Source organism: Piliocolobus tephrosceles, chromosome 2, assembly GCF_002776525.5.
Source record: "Piliocolobus tephrosceles isolate RC106 chromosome 2, ASM277652v3, whole genome shotgun sequence".
Classification (NCBI taxonomy): Eukaryota; Metazoa; Chordata; class Mammalia; order Primates; family Cercopithecidae; genus Piliocolobus; species Piliocolobus tephrosceles.
The window spans coordinates 190,163,900-190,183,874 of record NC_045435.1 but is presented as its reverse complement, the minus strand read 5'-3'; the positions used below and the strand labels follow the sequence as shown (position 1 = coordinate 190,183,874).

Here is a 19,975-nt window from a genome sequence, read left to right as displayed (position 1 = left end):
GTCTTTGACCTCAGACCCTCCTCCTTCCCCACTGAGAAAAAAATTTCTATGATATAGTTTAGGTCGGTTGAGGTGTTTTTTGTTTGTTTTCCTTGTTTGTTTGTTTCTTTTGAGATAGGCTCTCTCTCTGTTACTCAGGCTAGAGTGCAGTGGAACAAACCTGTCTCACTGCAGACTTGACCACCTGGGCCTTAAATGACCCTCTCTCCTCAAGCCCTTCCTCATAGTGGGACTGCAGGCACAGGCCACCATGCCCAGCTAATTGTTTTTTCATTTTTTGTAGAGATGGGGTCTCACTATGCTGCTCAGGCTGTCCTCAAACTCCTGGGTTCAAGCAGTCCTCCTATTTCAGCCTCCCAAAGTACTGGATTACATGAGCTACCATGCCTGACCTGAGATTTCTTAAGAGCGTGACTATTACTGAACAGACTTCGTCTCTTTTACAGTGCTAAAGCACATACTATTTTTGTGTGCATCTCTTTGGTTCCATGTCTGTTTCCCCACCCAAGTTTCTTGCGAGTAGAGATCATCCCTTTTTGTCTTTAACCTCCCAGTGACTAGCATAGTGCCTGGTGCATTCTTGATACTCAGTTATTTAAAGAATAGCATCTTGATAACTATATTAGTAATATTTTCAAAGACCCATCTCTGAGTCCCAAGTAGATCTCATTGTTGGATTGCTAATGGTTCTTGTGTCACATTTTCAGGATCAGTAATTGTTTTATAGAATTGATCTCAGACTTGATAATGAATCCACGAAAACTATTGAATGTGCTTGTGGCACAGTTTTTTCTTTTTCACTTAACATTTAAATTAGGATATGTTGTAGAGGACAGTAAAGAATATATTTATGCTTACACATTTTTGGATAATATACAAGATGAATATTCCTTAGTACTAGAATTGTTTAGTGTACAGTGACGTACATTTCCAAATGATTATTATATTGAGATATTGAACTCCTGAACACGTGGCTTATTCAGCATATAAAATGTTTTAATTTATATATATTTTAAACTGTGTTATAACTTACAGACATTTTTAATTGCTTAGATATTTTAAGTGTGTGTACATAAGTTGCTTACTCACTTGACTAAACCATTATGTGTTAAAACTTCTTTTTCTGCAGAGATGCAATTGAGAACAACATGGATTTTATGGGATTAATTATAATGCAGAACAAATTAAAGCAAGAAACCCCTGCAGTACTTGAAGATTTGCATAAAGCCAACATTCGCACCGTCATGGTCACAGGTTAGACTTTATCGAAGAACACAGAACAAAATGGAGTGTGACAGAGTTGAAGTTATATAATATTGAGGGATAATCAGTTATAAAATAATATTATATATTCTATAGTGGTTTCAACCTAAGTTCTCTTTTAGCTCTGAATATTTTCCCAAGTGCAAGATAACTTTGTCATATTCTTTTTGAGGTCTACCAAATCCTATTTATAGAAAATATAGTAGAATAGTAAAAGTACATTGTAAAAATTTAAACTTGAATCCTTTTTGTTTTCTCTCTTTATTCATGTATTTCTTATACCACTTATTATACCTTATGTTATTTGTAGATTTGTTTTCTCTACTAGAATATAAGATTCTTGAGGGTTAGGATTACGTTTTACTCATGTTGGGGTCCTTTGCAATTTTTAGAACTGTCGAGTACATAGAAAATGATTAATAGATATTTGATAGCCTGGAATTTTTATATGTAAGATATTGTTTATTACCCTAGTTTGAATTCTAGTGAAGTAGCCTACTTTTTGTTTTTTTTCTAGTACATCTAAGGGATTCTCCTGATGTTACTATACAGTTAATAATATTAGATAACTCTTACTCCTTAGCTGTGTAAAATTGTGGTAGCTGGTTTTTGTTTTTTTCCTTAGCAGATAATCAGATTTAAGATACTTAATGGCACTTATGTGTTCAGTAAGACTAATATGGAGAAAGTCTGTATACATTTTTGTGTTTTAGACTCTTGAGATCTATCTAATAACATAATTTTACCGTATAACTCAAGATAACTAAGTCTGTTAACATCCCAGCAATTCTTAGTTCTTGTGTCTTCTCTGTCAAGGCACTTTTCACCCATTCCTTGTCCTCCTCTTTTATTTATTCATTTATTTTTAAATTTTTTTCCCCTTGCCAGAATATGACTTTGTACACCAAAAGTCATAGGAAGATATTCTTGGAAATAATGTGTGGAAATTGAGGAAAGAAATATCTCGCTCTTCTGTTTTGGTAGCAGTGGGATCCACAAACCTTTGCCTGCTTCTCCTTTAAGATCCTGTTCTTGCTGCTCTTCTGTTCTTTCTTCTCTTGACTGAGAAGTTGTCTCTCTTGTTTCTCATTTACATCTGTTCTTATTACCTTTGTTAACTTTTTATTTTGTATAGTCTTGCTTTTATAATTCATCCTTTCCTATGGTATAGTGCTGGTGTTCTTGTACAGACCACTAGTCACTACAAAGTTATTTCGGTAAATACTTATTGAGCCACCTGATCTGTGTGTAGCGCTGTGCCAGGTATTGTGTAGATACAAATAGTGCATGACTGGAAAAGACTGAGAATTGTATTTGGCTTTAAAAATTGTGGATGAGATGTTGTCTTTAGCATATACATGCTTGTATTATTTGAGGCTTCTTTTGATAAGTACGCTCCAATTTTGTGATTTTTAAACTCTGAGGGGAAGAACCATACATTATCGTTATTCCGCCAGCCCAGTCGTGGAGACTGTAGTAGATTCTCAGCAAGTACTTGTTTGATACATTCACGTTTCCATTTTAATTTTAATGCATTTAAAATACTTTGAAAATTAGGTGACAATATGTTGACTGCTGTCTCTGTGGCCAGAGACTGTGGAATGATTCTACCTCAGGATAAAGTGATTATTGCTGAAGCATTACCTCCAAAGGATGGGAAAGTTGCCAAAATAAATTGGCATTATGCAGACTCCCTCACACAGTGCAGTCATCCATCAGCAATTGCCTCAGAGGTAAGGTCAAAATTGATTGTCCCTTTTAAAGTTTGTTAGTTTAAATTTAGTCTGGAAAAAAAAAAGTGGTGCATTAAAACACAGTAAAGCAAAAACTAAATGAAAACAGAAGTCTGGGCTATTTTTTCAGAGATTGTATTTCATTAGGACTGGGGCAGACCCAGGAATCTCAATGTTCAAATTTTGATATTTAGCTGAGATGAGAAGCATAGTTTTAAAGTATAAGAATTCCAGATGTTTATCATATTCTTCAAATAACTAGTGGTAAATGATGCAGGTGGTCCATCATACTCAGTTCATGCATCGTTTCAAATTGAAACTGATATTTAATTGAGTTTCTTTTTACTTTGAATAAATGTCAGGCTTTCAGTATGTTGTGGAGCATATCAAATGAAAGAATTCAGTTTTAGAACAAATATGTTTGAAATAGAATTGTTTTTACTTGGTTTGGTTGCCTAAATATTGTTCCCAATGTCTCATACACAGGCTATTCCAGTTAAATTGGTCCATGATAGCTTAGAGGATCTTCAAATGACTCGTTACCATTTTGCAATGAATGGAAAATCATTTTCAGTGATACTGGAGCATTTTCAAGACCTTGTTCCTAAGGTAAGTAATTTGGGTGTATGTATGTGTTCATATGACTACATCGTGAGCAATATTTTTAAGAAATGTATTTGATTTTTTTCCAGTTGATGTTACATGGCACCGTGTTTGCTCGTATGGCACCTGATCAGAAGACACAGTTGATAGAAGCATTGCAAAATGTTGAGTAAGTATTGGTGTCTTTTTTGTTTTTGGTTTTTGATGAATTATAGTTTCATTTCAGCATCAGAAAAATAATTTTTATATATGTTTCTTATACTAATATTTCATATTTATATAATTGTGATCTGTAAGGTAGACGAGAACTTTAAGTGCCTCTTTAAAAAAGTCTCATATGCTTTTTATTTAGCTGAAGTACAATAGCCACAGTTTTTTCTCCAGGTGCTACCTATGACTTCATTCTTTCAGGTGCTCTATCTTGATAGAAGTGGCTGATCATTTTAGTCAGGTTATTAAGGGATAAATTTTTACTGATAACTTTAAAAGTAGCCATACTAAAGACTAAAGTAGCCATACTAAAGCACAAGCGCTTTGCTCTGAAGATGAGGAAATTGAGACACCAAAATGATTTGCCAATAATGTGACAAATAGGAGAATAACCTAGCTCATTTCACTTGCGGTCTGGTGCTATTTGCAAAGCAGCACGCCTGTGTTCATTATAATAAAAAGATTCAGTAGTTCCACTGAGGGAATCTTGGCATGTTAGCTCTTTATAATACTGTAATAGAAAAATCTTAATAAGTTAAATGTTTTGTAGTTTAAGAAATTAATTAAAATCTTAACATTGTTTTGTCTCTTAGTTATTTTGTTGGGATGTGTGGTGATGGTGCAAATGATTGTGGCGTAAGTATAGTTTTTGTGATTTACTTTTGTAGTTCTTACTCTAGCCTAAATCATATTCACAAAACTTAACCAGTTGTCTTAAAATTATTAGGCTTTGAAGAGGGCACATGGAGGCATTTCCTTATCAGAGCTCGAAGCTTCAGTGGCATCTCCCTTTACCTCTAAAACTCCTAGTATTTCCTGTGTGCCAAACCTTATCAGGTAGTACAAATTAAAATTTTTCTCATCCCTTTTTCTCTTGCTCTAATAATACAGAAGAGAAAATTACAAAAAGTAATGTGAATTTGTTTAATATTAGCAGATTAGCACATTTGAGCTATAACTTATTAGTAACAGATTGATTGCTACTCCTCATTTGGTTTAGTTCTTTTGGTGGATATAAGCACTTTGTTGTAGCCATTGAATGTTGATGTTCATGTGTCAAGATAAATTGTGGTTTGGGAAAGGAGTTTAAAATGCTTTTATTCATATGCCAGTATTTGATTTCTTTTCACAGAGAAGGCCGTGCTGCTTTAATAACTTCCTTCTGTGTGTTTAAATTTATGGCATTGTACAGCATTATCCAGTACTTCAGTGTTACTCTCCTGTATTCTGTGAGTATTAACATTGTGTGCAGAGATAACACTTAATGTGCACAGTAAATTAAGATGTTGAGTATATATGTTTGATTTTGAGTGCATCCATTAGTAATTGTTAATGTGAGTAGTACCTATACATTTACCTTCAATTTACTGTAGTTTGAGTAGCAGATTGAAAAAGTTAAAATGAGAAGAGATGTTTGAACAGTGGTTTGTTGAATTTGGGGAATGGTTTGCATTTGGAGAAAAAGTATAAACAGCAGTGGCCACAGGTACCCTGTCGGATTTTATAATCAGAGTGTTCTGACATCCTGAAGACTCATGGTGACACTCTCCCGTTTTATCATTTGTAGGAAGTATCAGAAGGGACGGTATTAGATGAGGATACTAATTTACAACGTTGAATATTTTGAGTAAATGTTAGTGTTTTCTTTTCACCAAAAAACCGTGTTGGCCAGGATGGTCTCGTCTCTTGACCTCGTGATGTGCCTGCCTCGGCCTCCCAAAGTGCTGGGATTGCAGGTGTGAGTCACCGTGCCTGGCCTACTGAACGAATTTTAAGGAGATGCCTTTTATACTAATATACTAAATCAAATATTTGCAAATATATATTATAGTTATTTCAGAGACACATATATTTCAATTTTTAAGCAGGTCCAAGTGTCATTTTATGTTGTCATTTTTGGGAAAATCCAAACTATTAATAAAACCTGGGGACACTGTAAAAGTAATTCCAAAAACCTAATAATGTTTTTAAAATTACTTCTGTAGATCTTAAGTAACCTAGGAGACTTCCAGTTTCTCTTCATTGATCTGGCAATCATTTTGGTAGTGGTATTTACAAGTGAGTATTTTGCTTTGCTATTGGTTTTTAAAGTGTATGAAATTCTGATGTGTGACTTATTAAATTTTTGTAAATTTACATCAACAGTTGTAACATAGCTCACACCTCTCCAGATTCCTTGTAAATATATTATTTTATTACCAGTTGTTTATATCTTGCCCCAATTTTTTTTATTGTTCTGTCTCTATTGTTTTTTTCCCTGAAATATTTGAAAATAAGTTTTGAGTCAGTATGCTCTTTTGCCTCTGACAATTTTAGTGTATATTTTCTAAAAGCAAAACCATTGTTTTATGTAACTAAATACAGTTGTAAAGATCAGGAAATTTAACATTGATGTAATATTATCTGGTCCAAAACCCATATTCATATTCAGGTTTTGTCATTTGTCTCAATAATGTCCTTTATGCCTATTTTCCCATAGTCTCCTAGATTAGAACAAAAAATATCTTCAGACATTGCCAGATACTCCCTTGGGGTGCAAAAATCCTCTGGTTGAGAACCACTTATCTTTAGTAGGTGATAAAACTAGTGAAAGTTTGATAGGGAGCAGGATTTTCACAGTCTCAAAGTATCTTTTCACAAGGTGCTGGTTACAAAGGGAAAAGTAGAAATTTCTTTTTTTTTTTTTTTGAAACAGAGTCTGGCTCTGTCACCCAGGCTGGAGTGCAGTGGCACGATCTCGGCTCACTGCAACCTCTGCCTCCCGAGTCCAAGCAATTCTTCTGCCTCAGCCTCCTGAGTAGCTGGGATTACAGGTGCACACCACCATGCCCGGCTAATTTTTATGTTTTTAGTAGAATCGGGGTTTCACCATGTTGGCCAGGCTGGTCTCTAACTCCTGACCTCAAGTGATCCGCCCGCCTCGGCCTCCCAAATTGCTGGGATTACAGGCGTGAGCCACTGTGCCCAGCTGAAAAATAGAAACTTTATAGTGGAAAACTTGTGTTGTATACCACCTTAATAAGTAATGAAAGCCTTTTTAAAAACTGTTTCTGCTGTGTTTATATTGCTTCAAACATTGTTAATATCGTAAGAGGAAGAAGTATGTATTATTTTAACGTAGTTTTGCAATTAAAGATTCAGAAAATAATGGTCTCTTAAATATATGAGATCAACTTTATAGTTATTGTGTTTATATTTAGTTTTACTATTTTTTTTAATTTAAAATGATTTATTTATTTATTTTTTGTAGAAATGGGGTTTCACTATGTTGCCCATGCTAGTCTCAAACTCTTGGGCTCAAGCGATCCTCCCACTATGGCCTCCCAAATGGCTGGGATTACAAGCATGAGCCACCATGCCTGGCCTGGTTTTACTTTTACTTGTTAATATTACTGCTGAATTTCAATAGAAATGTAAAAATTCTTCCTGAGGCATTTTTCAAAAAGCCTACACTGTTTACTTTTACACATTATATAAATGTGTACAATATGTGACTTGGTTTTTGGAGATTTTTTATATTAAAGAATTGCTAGGCAAAAACAAATTTTTAAAGTTCATAAATGAATCTAGTTATGCCTTAATGTAGTGACAGATGAATGTAGATACAAACCTTTCCTCTTTTTCTTTTCAATATAGTGAGTTTAAATCCTGCCTGGAAGGAACTTGTAGCACAAAGACCACCTTCGGGTCTTATATCTGGGGCCCTTCTCTTCTCCGTTTTGTCTCAGATTATCATCTGCATTGGATTTCAATCTTTGGGGTTTTTTTGGGTCAAGCAGCAACCTTGGTATGAAGTGTGGCATCCAAAATCAGAGTAAGTTGGTCAATCTGTGTAAAAATCTATATAAAATATGTGCAACATGTATGATATAAAAATGAGTTTAGAAGTTTATATAAAAGTTTGTGCCAGGTGCAATGGCTCACACCTGTAGTCCCAGTACTTTGGGGAGGCCGAGGCAGGTAGATCACTTGAGACCAGGAGTTCCATTAGTTGAGACCAGGAGTTTGAGACCAGCCTGGTTAACATGACGAAACCCCGTCTCTACTAAAAATACAAAAATTAGCCAGGCATGGTGGTGCCTGTCTGTAATCCCAGCACCTTGGGAGACTTGAAGCAGGAGAATCACTTGAACCTGAGAGGCAGAGGTTGCAGCGAGCCAAGAGATTGTTTTTTGAGACGAAGTTTGCATGCCGACTGCTTTAAACACTTGCATAATTTGGCCTGTATTTGCCTGTATATCACGGTCACTCCTGTCTTTGGGGAGATGTTCAGGCAAAAACCTAATAATCACTACCAAGATGGGGATCTTAGATCAGTTTCTTAATATTGAGCCTTACTTATCTGTAAAATAAGAAAGTTGGAATTAATCTCTGGGGCCTCTTCTAAACCCAGAGTGTTTTGTACTTCTAATCTCTCTTCCCCTAGTTTAGGAAATGGCATTTTGAAACTTACGGGGAAAAATAAATTAGGTGCATTTGCTATTTGTAGAGTGTAGAGTGCTCTATAGATCACAAATTATAACATCATTTTAGTTAAACGTGTTAATTTTGTAGAATTAAATTTTCAGATGTAAACATTTATTTCTAGTTTGCTTAATTGAAGGGTATTATCTTTAAACATTTTAGAAGATTTTAAGAGATTTAACATTACATTTTTTATGTGTGCATAAAAACACTGCACATGAGAAAAAGAAAAGAGGTGGAATTTTCTTGAGAATCTTTTCATAGTTCACTTGCAGCATCATCTGTTAATGTTAATCACATTTTGTGAGCACTTACTTGTGTTTATAGTTAATGCTTCAGTAATGATCGTTTGGGACTTCTCATAATTAGTTGTTTGTGTGCCTCATGGTCCTGCCTACCTGAAAGTAGAAATGAGGGAGAGCCACAGCTGGAGAATACTGAGGGCCATCAAGCACTGGGGGTTTGCTAGGCATTTGCACAAGTCATCCTACTAGTCCCCATGTCAACTTGTGATGTAGGTACCAACACTGACCAGCGAGGAGGTAGGCTCAGAGAGAGTAAATACTGTTTCCTCAGTTCGCACTGAAAAGTGATAGAGCTTGGGTCAAGCCCATTGTCTGTCTGCTTTTACTCTGCTAAAATTCCTGCCAAAATTAAAAAACTGAGGGGGGCTTATTAAATATTTCTTACTTGATTCTAATTTTTTAAGTGATCAAGATGTCTGACTGAAGAGAAAACCCTTCATACTCTTCGTACTTTTGTACCTGTTTTATATATCTTATTTTGATATTGTTGGACCTTTTGCTATAAATATCATCATATTTCTGTTTGTTATGATGGTGATTCAGGGCTATTAAGGTAAGATTGATTTCTTTTGGGAAATGAGTGTTATGTTTACTAATGCAAGCATTTTTTGCATGTGTTCTAGTGCTTGTAATACAACAGGAAGCCTGCTTTGGAATTCTTCACACTTAGACAATGAAACCGAACTTGATGAACATAATATACAAAATTATGAAAATACCACAGTGTTTTTTATTTCCAGTTTTCAGTACCTCATAGTGGCAATTGCCTTTTCAAAAGGAAAACCCTTCAGGCAACCTTGCTACAAAAATTGTAAGTTTGGCATTTATTGTGATTTCCACCCTGCCTTGCCCCTTTAAAACGAATGTAGAAGAGAATAATTATAACTGTCTTTTCCACAGTAAACCAGATCTTCACAGATAGAATGAACTTAGTGATTTAGATGTTTACTGTTTTGTTTTACTTTCATTGGTAATTGCTACCCTAAATTTAAAGTTAAAGTCACCAGTGTTAAACACTGTTGTTTTTCACATCCTACTGCCTCTGGCTGCAGCTTTTATTTCTGCAACCCCTTGCGGAGGGAGTTAGGGTTGGAAGCGGAGACAGAGGTTCCTCAACCCCTTGCGGAGGGAGTTAGGATTGGAAGCAGAGACAAGAGGTTCCTCAGTTGGAACAGTAGGTATTACACTTTCCTCCGGGGCGGGCTGCACAGCATCGGCCGTCTTCTTCATTTCCGACACCGGTACAGCCTGTGTTCACCTCTGGGATTCTTCGTTTCTAGTATCTTTGCTACTGAAGAAAGGGACATTCAGCACAGGCTGAATGGGGGCCTGTGCCCTTGTGGACTTGTCTATGGCAGTAGAATATACCATTTTGATTGATCAAAATTAGAGTTTATGGAAAAAATCACTTACTACATATAAATTGCCAATTTAAAAAAAATGGAGAATACACTAATATATGGAACAACTTTTAGACTTCTGCAGTATCTTGGAGCGAACAGCAATTATTCTTTTGCTGTAGCTATGACGAGGTGGCAGTGTTCTAGTTGGCAAGATGCCAGGTCACAGGTATCGGTATGTCGTAGGAGTCACAACTGTTAGTGTCTCTGTCTCATATTAGCATTTATAAGGCATTTTCTCATATGTTATCTTATTTGTCACTTCTACCCTGTTGGTTTGTAGGGCAAGTTTAATTACTTTATATTTTGGACAGGTAAGATTAAAATCTGATCTTACTGGTAATTTTTCCTTTATTTGCCCCCTTTTTGGAACTGATGTTTCTTATTTTAAAAATTACTATATTATTACTTATTTATTAGTTATATATTGCTATATAACTATACTAATGACTGTTACTAAGGACTGTAAAAAATAACTATTTAAAAAATAACTGTGTTATTATTTATTAGTTATATATTGCTGTATAACCATACTAATAACTATGTTACTAAGAACCGTATTAGAACCATGCTTTGGGATGAAAAACCTTCCATAGAAGGTTTGCCATGGTATTTCTAAAAGGAGTTTTTACTACAGATAACTTATTATAAGGTGAACTTAATCATTAACATTGGTATACATTTTATTTTTAGTTCAACATTTTTAAATTTCAAGGAAATATTGAACACATTTAAGAGTAGCTAAAAACATCTATGAAAAAACATTGCTTTTTTTTTTTTTAATTTGAAGAAAACTGGTATTCAGACTGGTTTGCAAGCAAAACAGCTCTATCAAGAAAGTTAATTTTAGAGATCTACCCTATCCACACTGTTACAATTAAAAAAGAGAAAGGGAAAATATTAGTTGCCTGTTTCTAAAAATGCATCTTCTATATGTTTGGAAAACTTTTTTAAAAAGGGTTAAGAAATTTTGTATTCTCGTTTAATTTCCAATTTACTAGAATAAATAATAAACACTATTGTTGGCCACTGGATGATTTAAAAATGTATTATTATATTTAGCAGAAATATAAGCATAAAACTCGATTGCCTTTCCTATTATCAGCTTGTGTACTTCTCCCAGTGGGTAAACAGAAGCACTTTCTGTTATAAAACATGCCTTCTCAAAAGCACAAAAGGAGCAGTACAGTTGATGCAGGCATTCTGCTAGTTTTCACCTCTTGTCTGTCTGTCACGGGAGTCCATGCAGCGTCCTTTGCTAGGACCTGCCAGTTGTTGCTCTCTATAAATGGTGTGTAATGTGTTAAATGTATTTTGAAATTACATTTTTAAGAATTAATCTCATCCTTAGGTGTTTAAGGAACTCTCTTTTGAGTTTTTTCCTTGCTTGTACTGGTTCACTTTCAATCTAAATTAAACTTACTTCAGTCTGTGTGGTTCTCTGTTTTCAACTTGAGCTTCACTGTTAACGTTTTCTCATTCAGCTGCTTTCATTTCAAGGGTCGTGATATGCACTTAATTCTTAACACTCTCCTTTAACTAGTCATGATTTCTTGGATTTGGCTTCAATTTTTAATGCAGTTTCTTGTTGGATCAGCCCTACAGTTTATTGCTTGTGCTACCTAATCCCTTTGTCTATCTATGAAGGCATTACTACTGAATTGCCAGTATCTTTCCTATTCAGGGCTTGTGTATCTTTTTCCTATTCATCTAGCATGCCTAAATTGGTTGAAGCAGTTCAGATACTTAGAGGCCCTACAGAATAAGGTGACCTTTAAAAGACATAACTGGGTAAGGGAGAGGGATAGGAATAAAAAGGCTTAAGATTTGTGGCTATAGGTTAGTTAGTCCTAGTTATTGTTTGGGGAAGGAACAAAGAGATATGTATTAGGGATGAATATTGTATGTGTGTCTACCTTATTTCAGAGTCACTAAGGAGAATATGAAGGAAATCCTTTCTGGTACCTTATTTTGATACCATAGTCCATCGGTGGGATCTGGTATCATGAACAGCACATCATATGTTGCCACAGCTGAAAAATATTTCATAATAACTTCAATTTAATGTTGCTATATACTTTGAATACTTAAAAATCTACTATTTCCTACAGAATCTTTATATCCCCATTTTATAGATAAAATAATTTGACTGTAAATGACTTGTTCAGATTCACATAGCTTTGTGGAAGAATCAATCTAAAACAATCTAAACCTTAAGGAACACCCTTGTCCCTGGCCTGCAATCACCAGTGACACACAATTTGTTTTGGTAACTGTCTTCTGGTGTCTTCTCTAAAGTGAATACCTAATTCTTCTATTCTTGGTTGAAATCCTTATTGATTTTAAAATTTGGTATGATTATATGTCTACCAGCCATCCTTCTCCCCTGTCACTTAGTGTCTTTTTTGAACAGTGCCTTTTTTTTTCTCCAGGCTAAACAAAGATAGATTCAGTTACTTATTTTCTCTTTCACATGGAAATCTTGGCAGATTTTTAGAGGTGGGATCCAAGAGGTGGCTGTGGGAGAGATATGAACGTTTGAGAAACAAACATTGTTTAGGTAGATGTAAAGACACTTCTGTGCTTGAGTAAGTTATTTTTTTTGTTTGTTTGTTTTTTTGCCAACAATGCACATGTCAAGAACCAGACGCAAATCTGTTTTTGCTGTGGTTTGAAAACTGCAGTCGGATTTGAAAAATATGCAATATGAGTATTACTTCATTGAAATTCTTTTTTAGTCTCTTTGTTTCTCTCTGCCATTTATATTCTGACCATTGCTTTTTGTACTTTTTCTGATTTTGTCTTTTTTCTTTTCTGTTTTTATATACTTCCAACCACCACTTTCTAAACACTTTTTCCTTATCTGACCGTAACTACTTAAGTGACCATAGAACTTATATGATACTTTAGTTGCTGCATTTGTGAAACAGGATGTCACATTTCCTATTTACAGTGTAGTAGAATTGCTTTTTACCCAATATAAGTCCCACCTTTTTTTTCTTTCTTTCTTTTTTCTTTGAGATGGAGTCTCGCCCCGTCGCCCAGGCTAGAGTGCAGTGGCGTGATCTCAGCTCACCGCCAGCTCCACCTCCTGTGTTCACGCCATTCTCCTGCCTCAGCCTCCCAAGTAGCTGGGACTACAGGCACCCGCCACCATGCCTGGCTAATTTTTTATATTTTTAGTAGAGACAGGGTTTCACCGTGTTAGCCAGGATGGTCTCGATATCCTGACCTCATGATCCGCCCGCCTCGGCCTCCCAGAGTGCTGAGATTATAGGCGTGAGCCACCACACCTGGCCCCATGTTTTTCTTAATCCTTTTGGTCAGTGGCGCATAGTAAAAAAAGTGTCTCCACTTTTGGTATAAGTGTTCGTGTTAAGTTTCAGCTTAAGCTACTAAAACTATGTATATATACCCCTACACACTGGTATATATAAACATAAAAATGATTAATATATAGTATAGTTTCTGTAGAATGATAAATATTTACCTGTAGTTTTGAATTGATATTAACGAAGTTTATATTTACAAATAACTTCCACGTTTAAACGTAGCACTGAGACCTTTCATTTCCAGTCAGTGGAAGGAGAGTGACTTCTTTACCCAGTCTGGAGGCTTCGTGGTAAAGGTTTTTTTTGTATGTGGTCTTAGGAAAGTTTGAGTTTGAAGTGGAGTTCAAATAGGAACTTGTAAATAAATGTCCAGATCAAAGGAAAACGGGAAAAAGTTTGGGCTATCAATATAATTAGGACATTTTGGAGCCGCTTTTATGGCTTATTATTATACAAGTATATGCTTATATACATGCATGTGTATGTGTGTATGTACACACTTAAGAAAATGGCCATGAGCAAGCAGTTTGGTTTTTGAGTTAGAAAAGTGAGACAAAGTACTACTGGGTGGATTTGCTGTTCCCAGCTCCCATAGCAAGCCATAAGGTCAGCCCACTTTAAAAAATAGTAGATCAACTCGGTCTCTTGGCTTTTGGCTTTTTCTGTGAAACATTTTCACAGTGTAAATCAGTGAAAAAATGGGATTCACTTACTAGAAATATATTCACATTTAGGTTAGAATGCCTCTGTTTAGGATTAAAACATACCTAATACTGAAAATAAGTGTTATTCAGCATTTTTACAATCAGTAGTAATTGTCATTGAATACATGTTTCAATGATAATCTCATTTTGCCACACATAGTTGAGTCTCTTATTTGTACATTATATATTGACTTTACTGTCTTACAAAGTAGCTATCCATTTGGGCAACATGCAAATGTCCATGACGGTCTGAGTCTTGTTTTTTTAAGTGCTGATTATTTTCTGAAGTACTTTTACGGTTAAAGCTAATGGAGTTTAAATATAACATCACATCGTGTATATGAATCTTTTGGGTGCCCTGAACAATGTCTCGTACTCTAGGAAATAACAGAGCACATACTTTATTTCATCAACTGAAGTGAAAGTATTCAAAACCAGAGTTAGAAATGATAGTATGCCAGTTGTTATTGGATGCCTTTTTATATAAAGGAATTTCCTAATTTACTTGTTTTACTTGTACTTTCTTTTCCAGATTTTTTTGTTTTTTCTGTGATTTTTTTGTATGTTTTTATATTATTCATCATGTTGTATCCAGTTGCCTCTGTTGACCAGGTTCTTCAGGTAAGACTTAAGCACATCATTTGTTTGGGGAAAAAGACTAACCTGTATACATTTCTTTTTTTCCAGGATCTCTTCTTTTTATATATTCTATTCTAAGATGCTGTTATATTAACTCAGAGATACTCTACAAAGAATAAAGAACCTAATTAAAATAGCAGCTTTTATTAGCCATACCTGTTTAATCTCTGCTTCTGGTTCCATTTTCGTTTGTCTGCAAACAAATTAAATAGCCCTTGGTCTTTACAAACAAAAAGGCGTTGATCCTGGTCCCTGTTCCTCCTCTCTTCTCTACCAGCCTGCTGCTTGAGTAGTCTGCACATGCTCCCTTTTGTTTTTTGGCCATTTAGTTCTTCATTCTTTTCATTAAAAACTTTCTGAGTAATGAAATACTTGTTTTTTATACAAAAGAATATGCACACATATTTAAGTTGTTAACTGTAATTAAAAAATGATAAATAACACCCTGAGTGTATCATCCAGCCTAAAAAAATGAACATTACCTGAGCACAAGTCAGTGACAAAAGAAAACAAAAAAAGGTATCATTGCCAATCAATAAGGCACTCTCATGTACCTGTTTCGATGATTTCTCCTGTCATTCCCTGTTTTCATTATATACTTACCATGTATGTTTGCAGTCATAAAAGATAGTTTTGTGTGCTCTTGAACTTTAGGAAAATGTTAACTTGTTCCCTTTTTTCTGTGACTTGCATTCTCCCATCAACATTGTTTGTTGATACATGTATTTTATTTTCACTGCGTTATAGTATACAATTGTAGGAATATATTAAATTCATTTCTTCATCCTCTGTTGGTAAATATTTACTGAACATATTGCTGCTATGAACATATTTTTACATGTCTTTCAGTGTATGGGGGTAAGTAATAGTGTACCAGAGTGGAGTAGGAGTGGTTTATCCCAGGTACAAGCAGTGAGACAGTGGTGCAATGCTGTAGAGAATTTGCAAAAAGTAATTAAGCCCAGTAGAAGTCCATCTGCTTTTTAAATATTGCCGTGTGCTGGTAATTCCAAGCACTTCCAGTGGTAGTATAGTCCTTCCACTAGTACCCCTGGCAAACCACTAGGGACAGAAGTTTCCTCTGGTGAATCTGGTATCATGATGAGCATGTACTGCTCTTCAGCTACCACGTGCCAAGTTGTTTTCCAAAGTGATTGTATCAGTCGTCCATCAGGGTTTGACATCCTGTTGTTTCGCATCATTGCCAACACTTCATCTTGTCTAGTGGGTGTAAAATGTTACATCATGATGGTTTTACTTGCCAATTAACTTTACTAATGGAGTTGAGCATTTTTTCATATGTTTAATGGCCATTTTAATTTTCTCTGTGAACTGCCTATTCATGCCTTTGGCCAATATTTTCTACTAGGATGTTGCCTTTTTTTAAAACTTAGTTTTCAGCGTTCTTAATGTATTATATTTGACTGTATAGTGATAAATATCTTCTCCCAGTTTGCGGCCTTTTTACTTTGTTTACAATGCCTGTTTTTAAAAAACAAATTTATAATCTGACAAGGCAAATTTATTAATTTCTTTATTTGTTCCTTGTGTCTCAGTTTGGCAGACTTGTCCATCTCAGAGTTATAAAGATACTCTCACATTTGGTCTTTAGTCCATCTGGAATTAATTTTATGTATAGCTTTTGAATAGGGATCATATTTCTTTTTCTTTTTTCTCTTATGCATACCCATTTGTTTGAGCAATTGCTTATTGAAGTTTGTCTTTTCCCGCTGATATTCAGTGATACCATTGTCCTATATCAGTTTCCTTCCTTCCTTCCTTTCGTCTGTCTGTCCGTCCATCCATCCTTCCCTCCCTCCCTCCCTCTTTCCTTCCTTCCTTCCTTCCCTCCCTCCCTCCCTCCCTCCTTCCTTCCTTCCTTCTCTCCTTCCTTCCTTCCTTCTTTCCTTCCTTCCTTCCTTCCTTCCCTCACCCAGGCTAGAGTGCAGTGGTATGATCTCAGCTCACTGTGGCCTCAACCTCCTGGGCTCAAGTGGTCCTCCCACCGCAGCCTCCTGAGTAGCTGGGGCCACAGGTGTGTGCCACCACACCCAGCAAATTTTAAAATTTTTTGTAATAAAAATTATAAATGGGGTTTCACGGTATTGCCCAGTCTGGCCCCCAACTCCTGGGCTCAAGTGATCCTCCTGCCTTGGCCTCTGAAAGTGTTAAGATTATAGGCATGAGCCATGGCGTCTGGCCACAGTTTTGCATATATATAACTAATAGTGTTTTAGGGACTCCATATTTTATTCTTTAGTTCTCTTTATTTGTGCCAGTACCATGTTGTCCATGTTGACCATGACTTTATAAGAAATCTTGATACATGGTTGGGTAGGACTCCTACCCTCACATACATTGTTGTTCATCATGACCTTTTTGGCTGTGCTTGAGCTTTTCTTCTTCTTCTTATTCCTTTTTTATTTTTATTTTGTGTGTGTGTGTGTGTGACAGAATCTGGCTCTGGTGCCCAGGCTGGAGTGCAGCCCACTGCAACCTTCGTTTCTCGGATTCAAGTGATTCTTCTGCCTCAGCCTCCCGAGTAACTGGCACCTGCCACCATGCCTGGCTCTAATTTTTTTCTATTTTTAGCAGAGACAGGGTTTTACCATGTTGGCCAGGCTTGTCTCGAACTCCTGTCCTCAGGTGATCTCCCTGCCTTGGTGAGCCACTGTGCCCAGCCAAGCTTTTCTTCTTAACTTTTAAGTTTAGTTTGTCAAATACCAGGAAAAGCCCTCTCGGAACTATTAGAATTACACTGAGTTGATCAATAAATTTTGAGGGTGAATTGATTAGTTTTCCTTCCCACAAACAGTATCTCTTTCTGTTTCTGCCTTCTTGACCTAATGTCTTTCAGTAAGTCAGATAGTTTTCTCCCTAATGGTTTTTGCACATTTTTTGTTAGATTCCTGGAGTAATACAGTTTTTGATCCCTTGATAAATTATAATTAAAATGACATTTTCTAATTTTTTATGTTGTTGAATTCAATACAATTGTTTTAGATATTCGTCTTGTTCCCAAAAGCCTTGTCAGACTTTATTCAGACACATTTTAGATTGTCTAGGATTTTCTGTTTAGAGAGGCATCATATATAAATAATAACAAGCTGTTTGTTTCTGACATTTCACAGTCCTTATATGCTTTCTCTGTATTTTTCATGTCTTAATATATTGGTTACAGTGATAGTGATATTCTTGTCTTAGTCTTGTCTCTAAAGGAAATGTTCCTAATAGTTCACCGTTAGATATACTGTTTGCTGTAAATTTCTAATACATAGTCTGTCGGGTTAAGGAAGCTTCCTTGGTTGTACAGTGGTGTTAACATAAATGGTTTTAAATTTTTATCTAATGCTTTTTTCTTTGAGATGGAGTCTTGCTGTGTTGCCCAGGCTGGAGTGCAGTGGCATGATCTTGCCTCACTGCAACCTCCGCCTCCCAGGTTCAAGCAATTCTCCTGCCTCAGCCTCCCAAGTAGCTGGGATTACAGGCATGCACCACCATGCCTGGCTAATTTTTTGTATTCTTAGTAGAGATTGGGTTTAACCATCTGGCCATACTGGCATCGAACTCCTGACTTCGTGATCCACCCGCCTGGGCCTCCCAAAGTGCTGGGATTGCTGGTGTGAGCCACAGTGCCCAGCCAATCTAATGCTTTTTCTGCAGCTATTGAAATGGTCACACAGTTTTTGTCCCTGAAGAATGTGATGAATTATAGCTGATCAGTATTCAAATATTGAACTAACTTTGCAATTCTATCAGTTTGGTTATGATACAGACTCTTTGAAATTTGGATTTAGGTTGCTATGATTTTGTTTTGGATTTTTGCCTCTGCATAAATGAGATCAGATTTAATTTTCCTTTCTTGTGTGTTATGGACAGGTTTGATCTTAAAGTTATATAACTTAAACTTACAAAGTTTGTGAAGTGAGTATTCCATTGCATGGACTTTTTCATAATTTGTTTAGTCCTCTTTTGCTGGATATTTAGGTTGGTTCCAGTGTTTTGCTATTAGAAACAATGTGGTATTGTAAATCCTTGCACACTTCAGTTACAGACAAATATATATTTATAGGCTAAATATGCAAAAGTGGAATTGCTTGGTCTGAGGGTATTTAATTACCATAAATTTTCCATTATTGAACTTTGAAGGTGTTCCAGGTTGTAGTCTTACCACCAGTGTATGTCTGTTTCCCTGCATATTTCGTTGAGGGGGTTAGATAAGCACTTACAGTAAAAGAAGAAAACAAAATGCATTCTATTTCTCTTCTGCTGCACATGTTTTCGGTTTTACAACCAACTTTTTCTTGAAATAGTACCACATTCAGCTTACCTCCCACACATTTGTCAACTAGTCTGGCATCTTCCCCTGCCAGTCTACTGAAACTGCCCTTAGCAAGGCCATTAGCCTCTTACTGGTTATGTCCAATGGACTTTTCTCCTTAATTTATTTTTTTCCAGTCTTACTTGACTCCCCAGCAGTATTTGATGAGTTAGCCATGTCATCATTCTTAAGATACTCTCTTCTGAAATGTTGTGATGCTTTGCTGTCTTTTGGCCTTTTCTCTACCTCTATTACTCTTCAGTCTCATTTTCTACTGTGGTTCCACTCCTTCTGCCCATTCCTTAAATGTTAGAGTTCCTTACATTTCTGTTCTTATCCCTCTGGTCACTCAGTACATTCTGGTGATGTCCCCTAGAGTCATGGCTTCACCTTTAATTACCATCTATATGCCAAAGGCTCCCAACCTTTATACCCTGCGCCTAACTCACTCCTAAGCTGTAGACCTGCATGGACACTGATATATTGACGATTACTTGGGTGTTCATCCAACAGATCCCTCAATTTCAACATTTTCAGAACTAAGCTCATCATGTTCTCCTTCAACCCTATTTCTTCTCTGTTTCTTGGTACCACTATTTATCCAAGTCAGAAGTGTGCATGCGTGTGTACATGTGTGTGTCTGTTTATCCGTGCCTTTTCTTCCTCCTTCCGTAGCCAGCCATTTGTTAGATTCTTTCCGTTTTCTTATTCTAAACCTCTTTCTGTCTTGACTACAATCCCATTTTTTTAGGCCTTAGAAATTAATCAGATTTTAAAATGAACAGTTAGATTGTTTTTTCTTAACTTCATCTGTGTAGTTCTTTTATGAATTTGTCTGTATAATTGAGTTTTGACCAGTACTTCATTATTAGATTGGTACCTCTTTTTTTTTTTTTTTTTAAGGCAGAGTCTTCTGTCACCCACGCTGGAGCACAGTGAGGCAGGATCGCGGCTCACTGCAGCCTCCGCTTCCCAGGCTCAAGTGATTCTCATGCCTCAGC

At 36.1% G+C, this 19,975-nt stretch overlaps 1 protein-coding gene across 5 annotated transcripts in view; it reads left to right on the top strand.

The window, feature by feature from the left end:
* ATP13A3 (ATPase 13A3) overlaps positions 1-19,975 on the top strand; it is a 93,979-nt gene that overhangs the window by 64,204 nt on the left and 9,800 nt on the right. For all 5 annotated transcript variants that reach the window (XM_023214765.3, XM_023214763.3, XM_023214767.3 and 2 more), the window contains 11 exons: positions 1,130-1,254; positions 2,821-2,996; positions 3,483-3,605; positions 3,689-3,768; positions 4,403-4,445; positions 4,537-4,646; positions 4,942-5,038; positions 5,795-5,867; positions 7,446-7,623; positions 9,202-9,389; positions 14,547-14,635. In XM_023214765.3, coding sequence (XP_023070533.1) covers positions 1,130-1,254; positions 2,821-2,996; positions 3,483-3,605; positions 3,689-3,768; positions 4,403-4,445; positions 4,537-4,646; positions 4,942-5,038; positions 5,795-5,867; positions 7,446-7,623; positions 9,202-9,389; positions 14,547-14,635 — 1,282 coding nt within the window. The remainder of the gene's footprint in view (positions 1-1,129; positions 1,255-2,820; positions 2,997-3,482; positions 3,606-3,688; positions 3,769-4,402; positions 4,446-4,536; positions 4,647-4,941; positions 5,039-5,794; positions 5,868-7,445; positions 7,624-9,201; positions 9,390-14,546; positions 14,636-19,975) is intronic.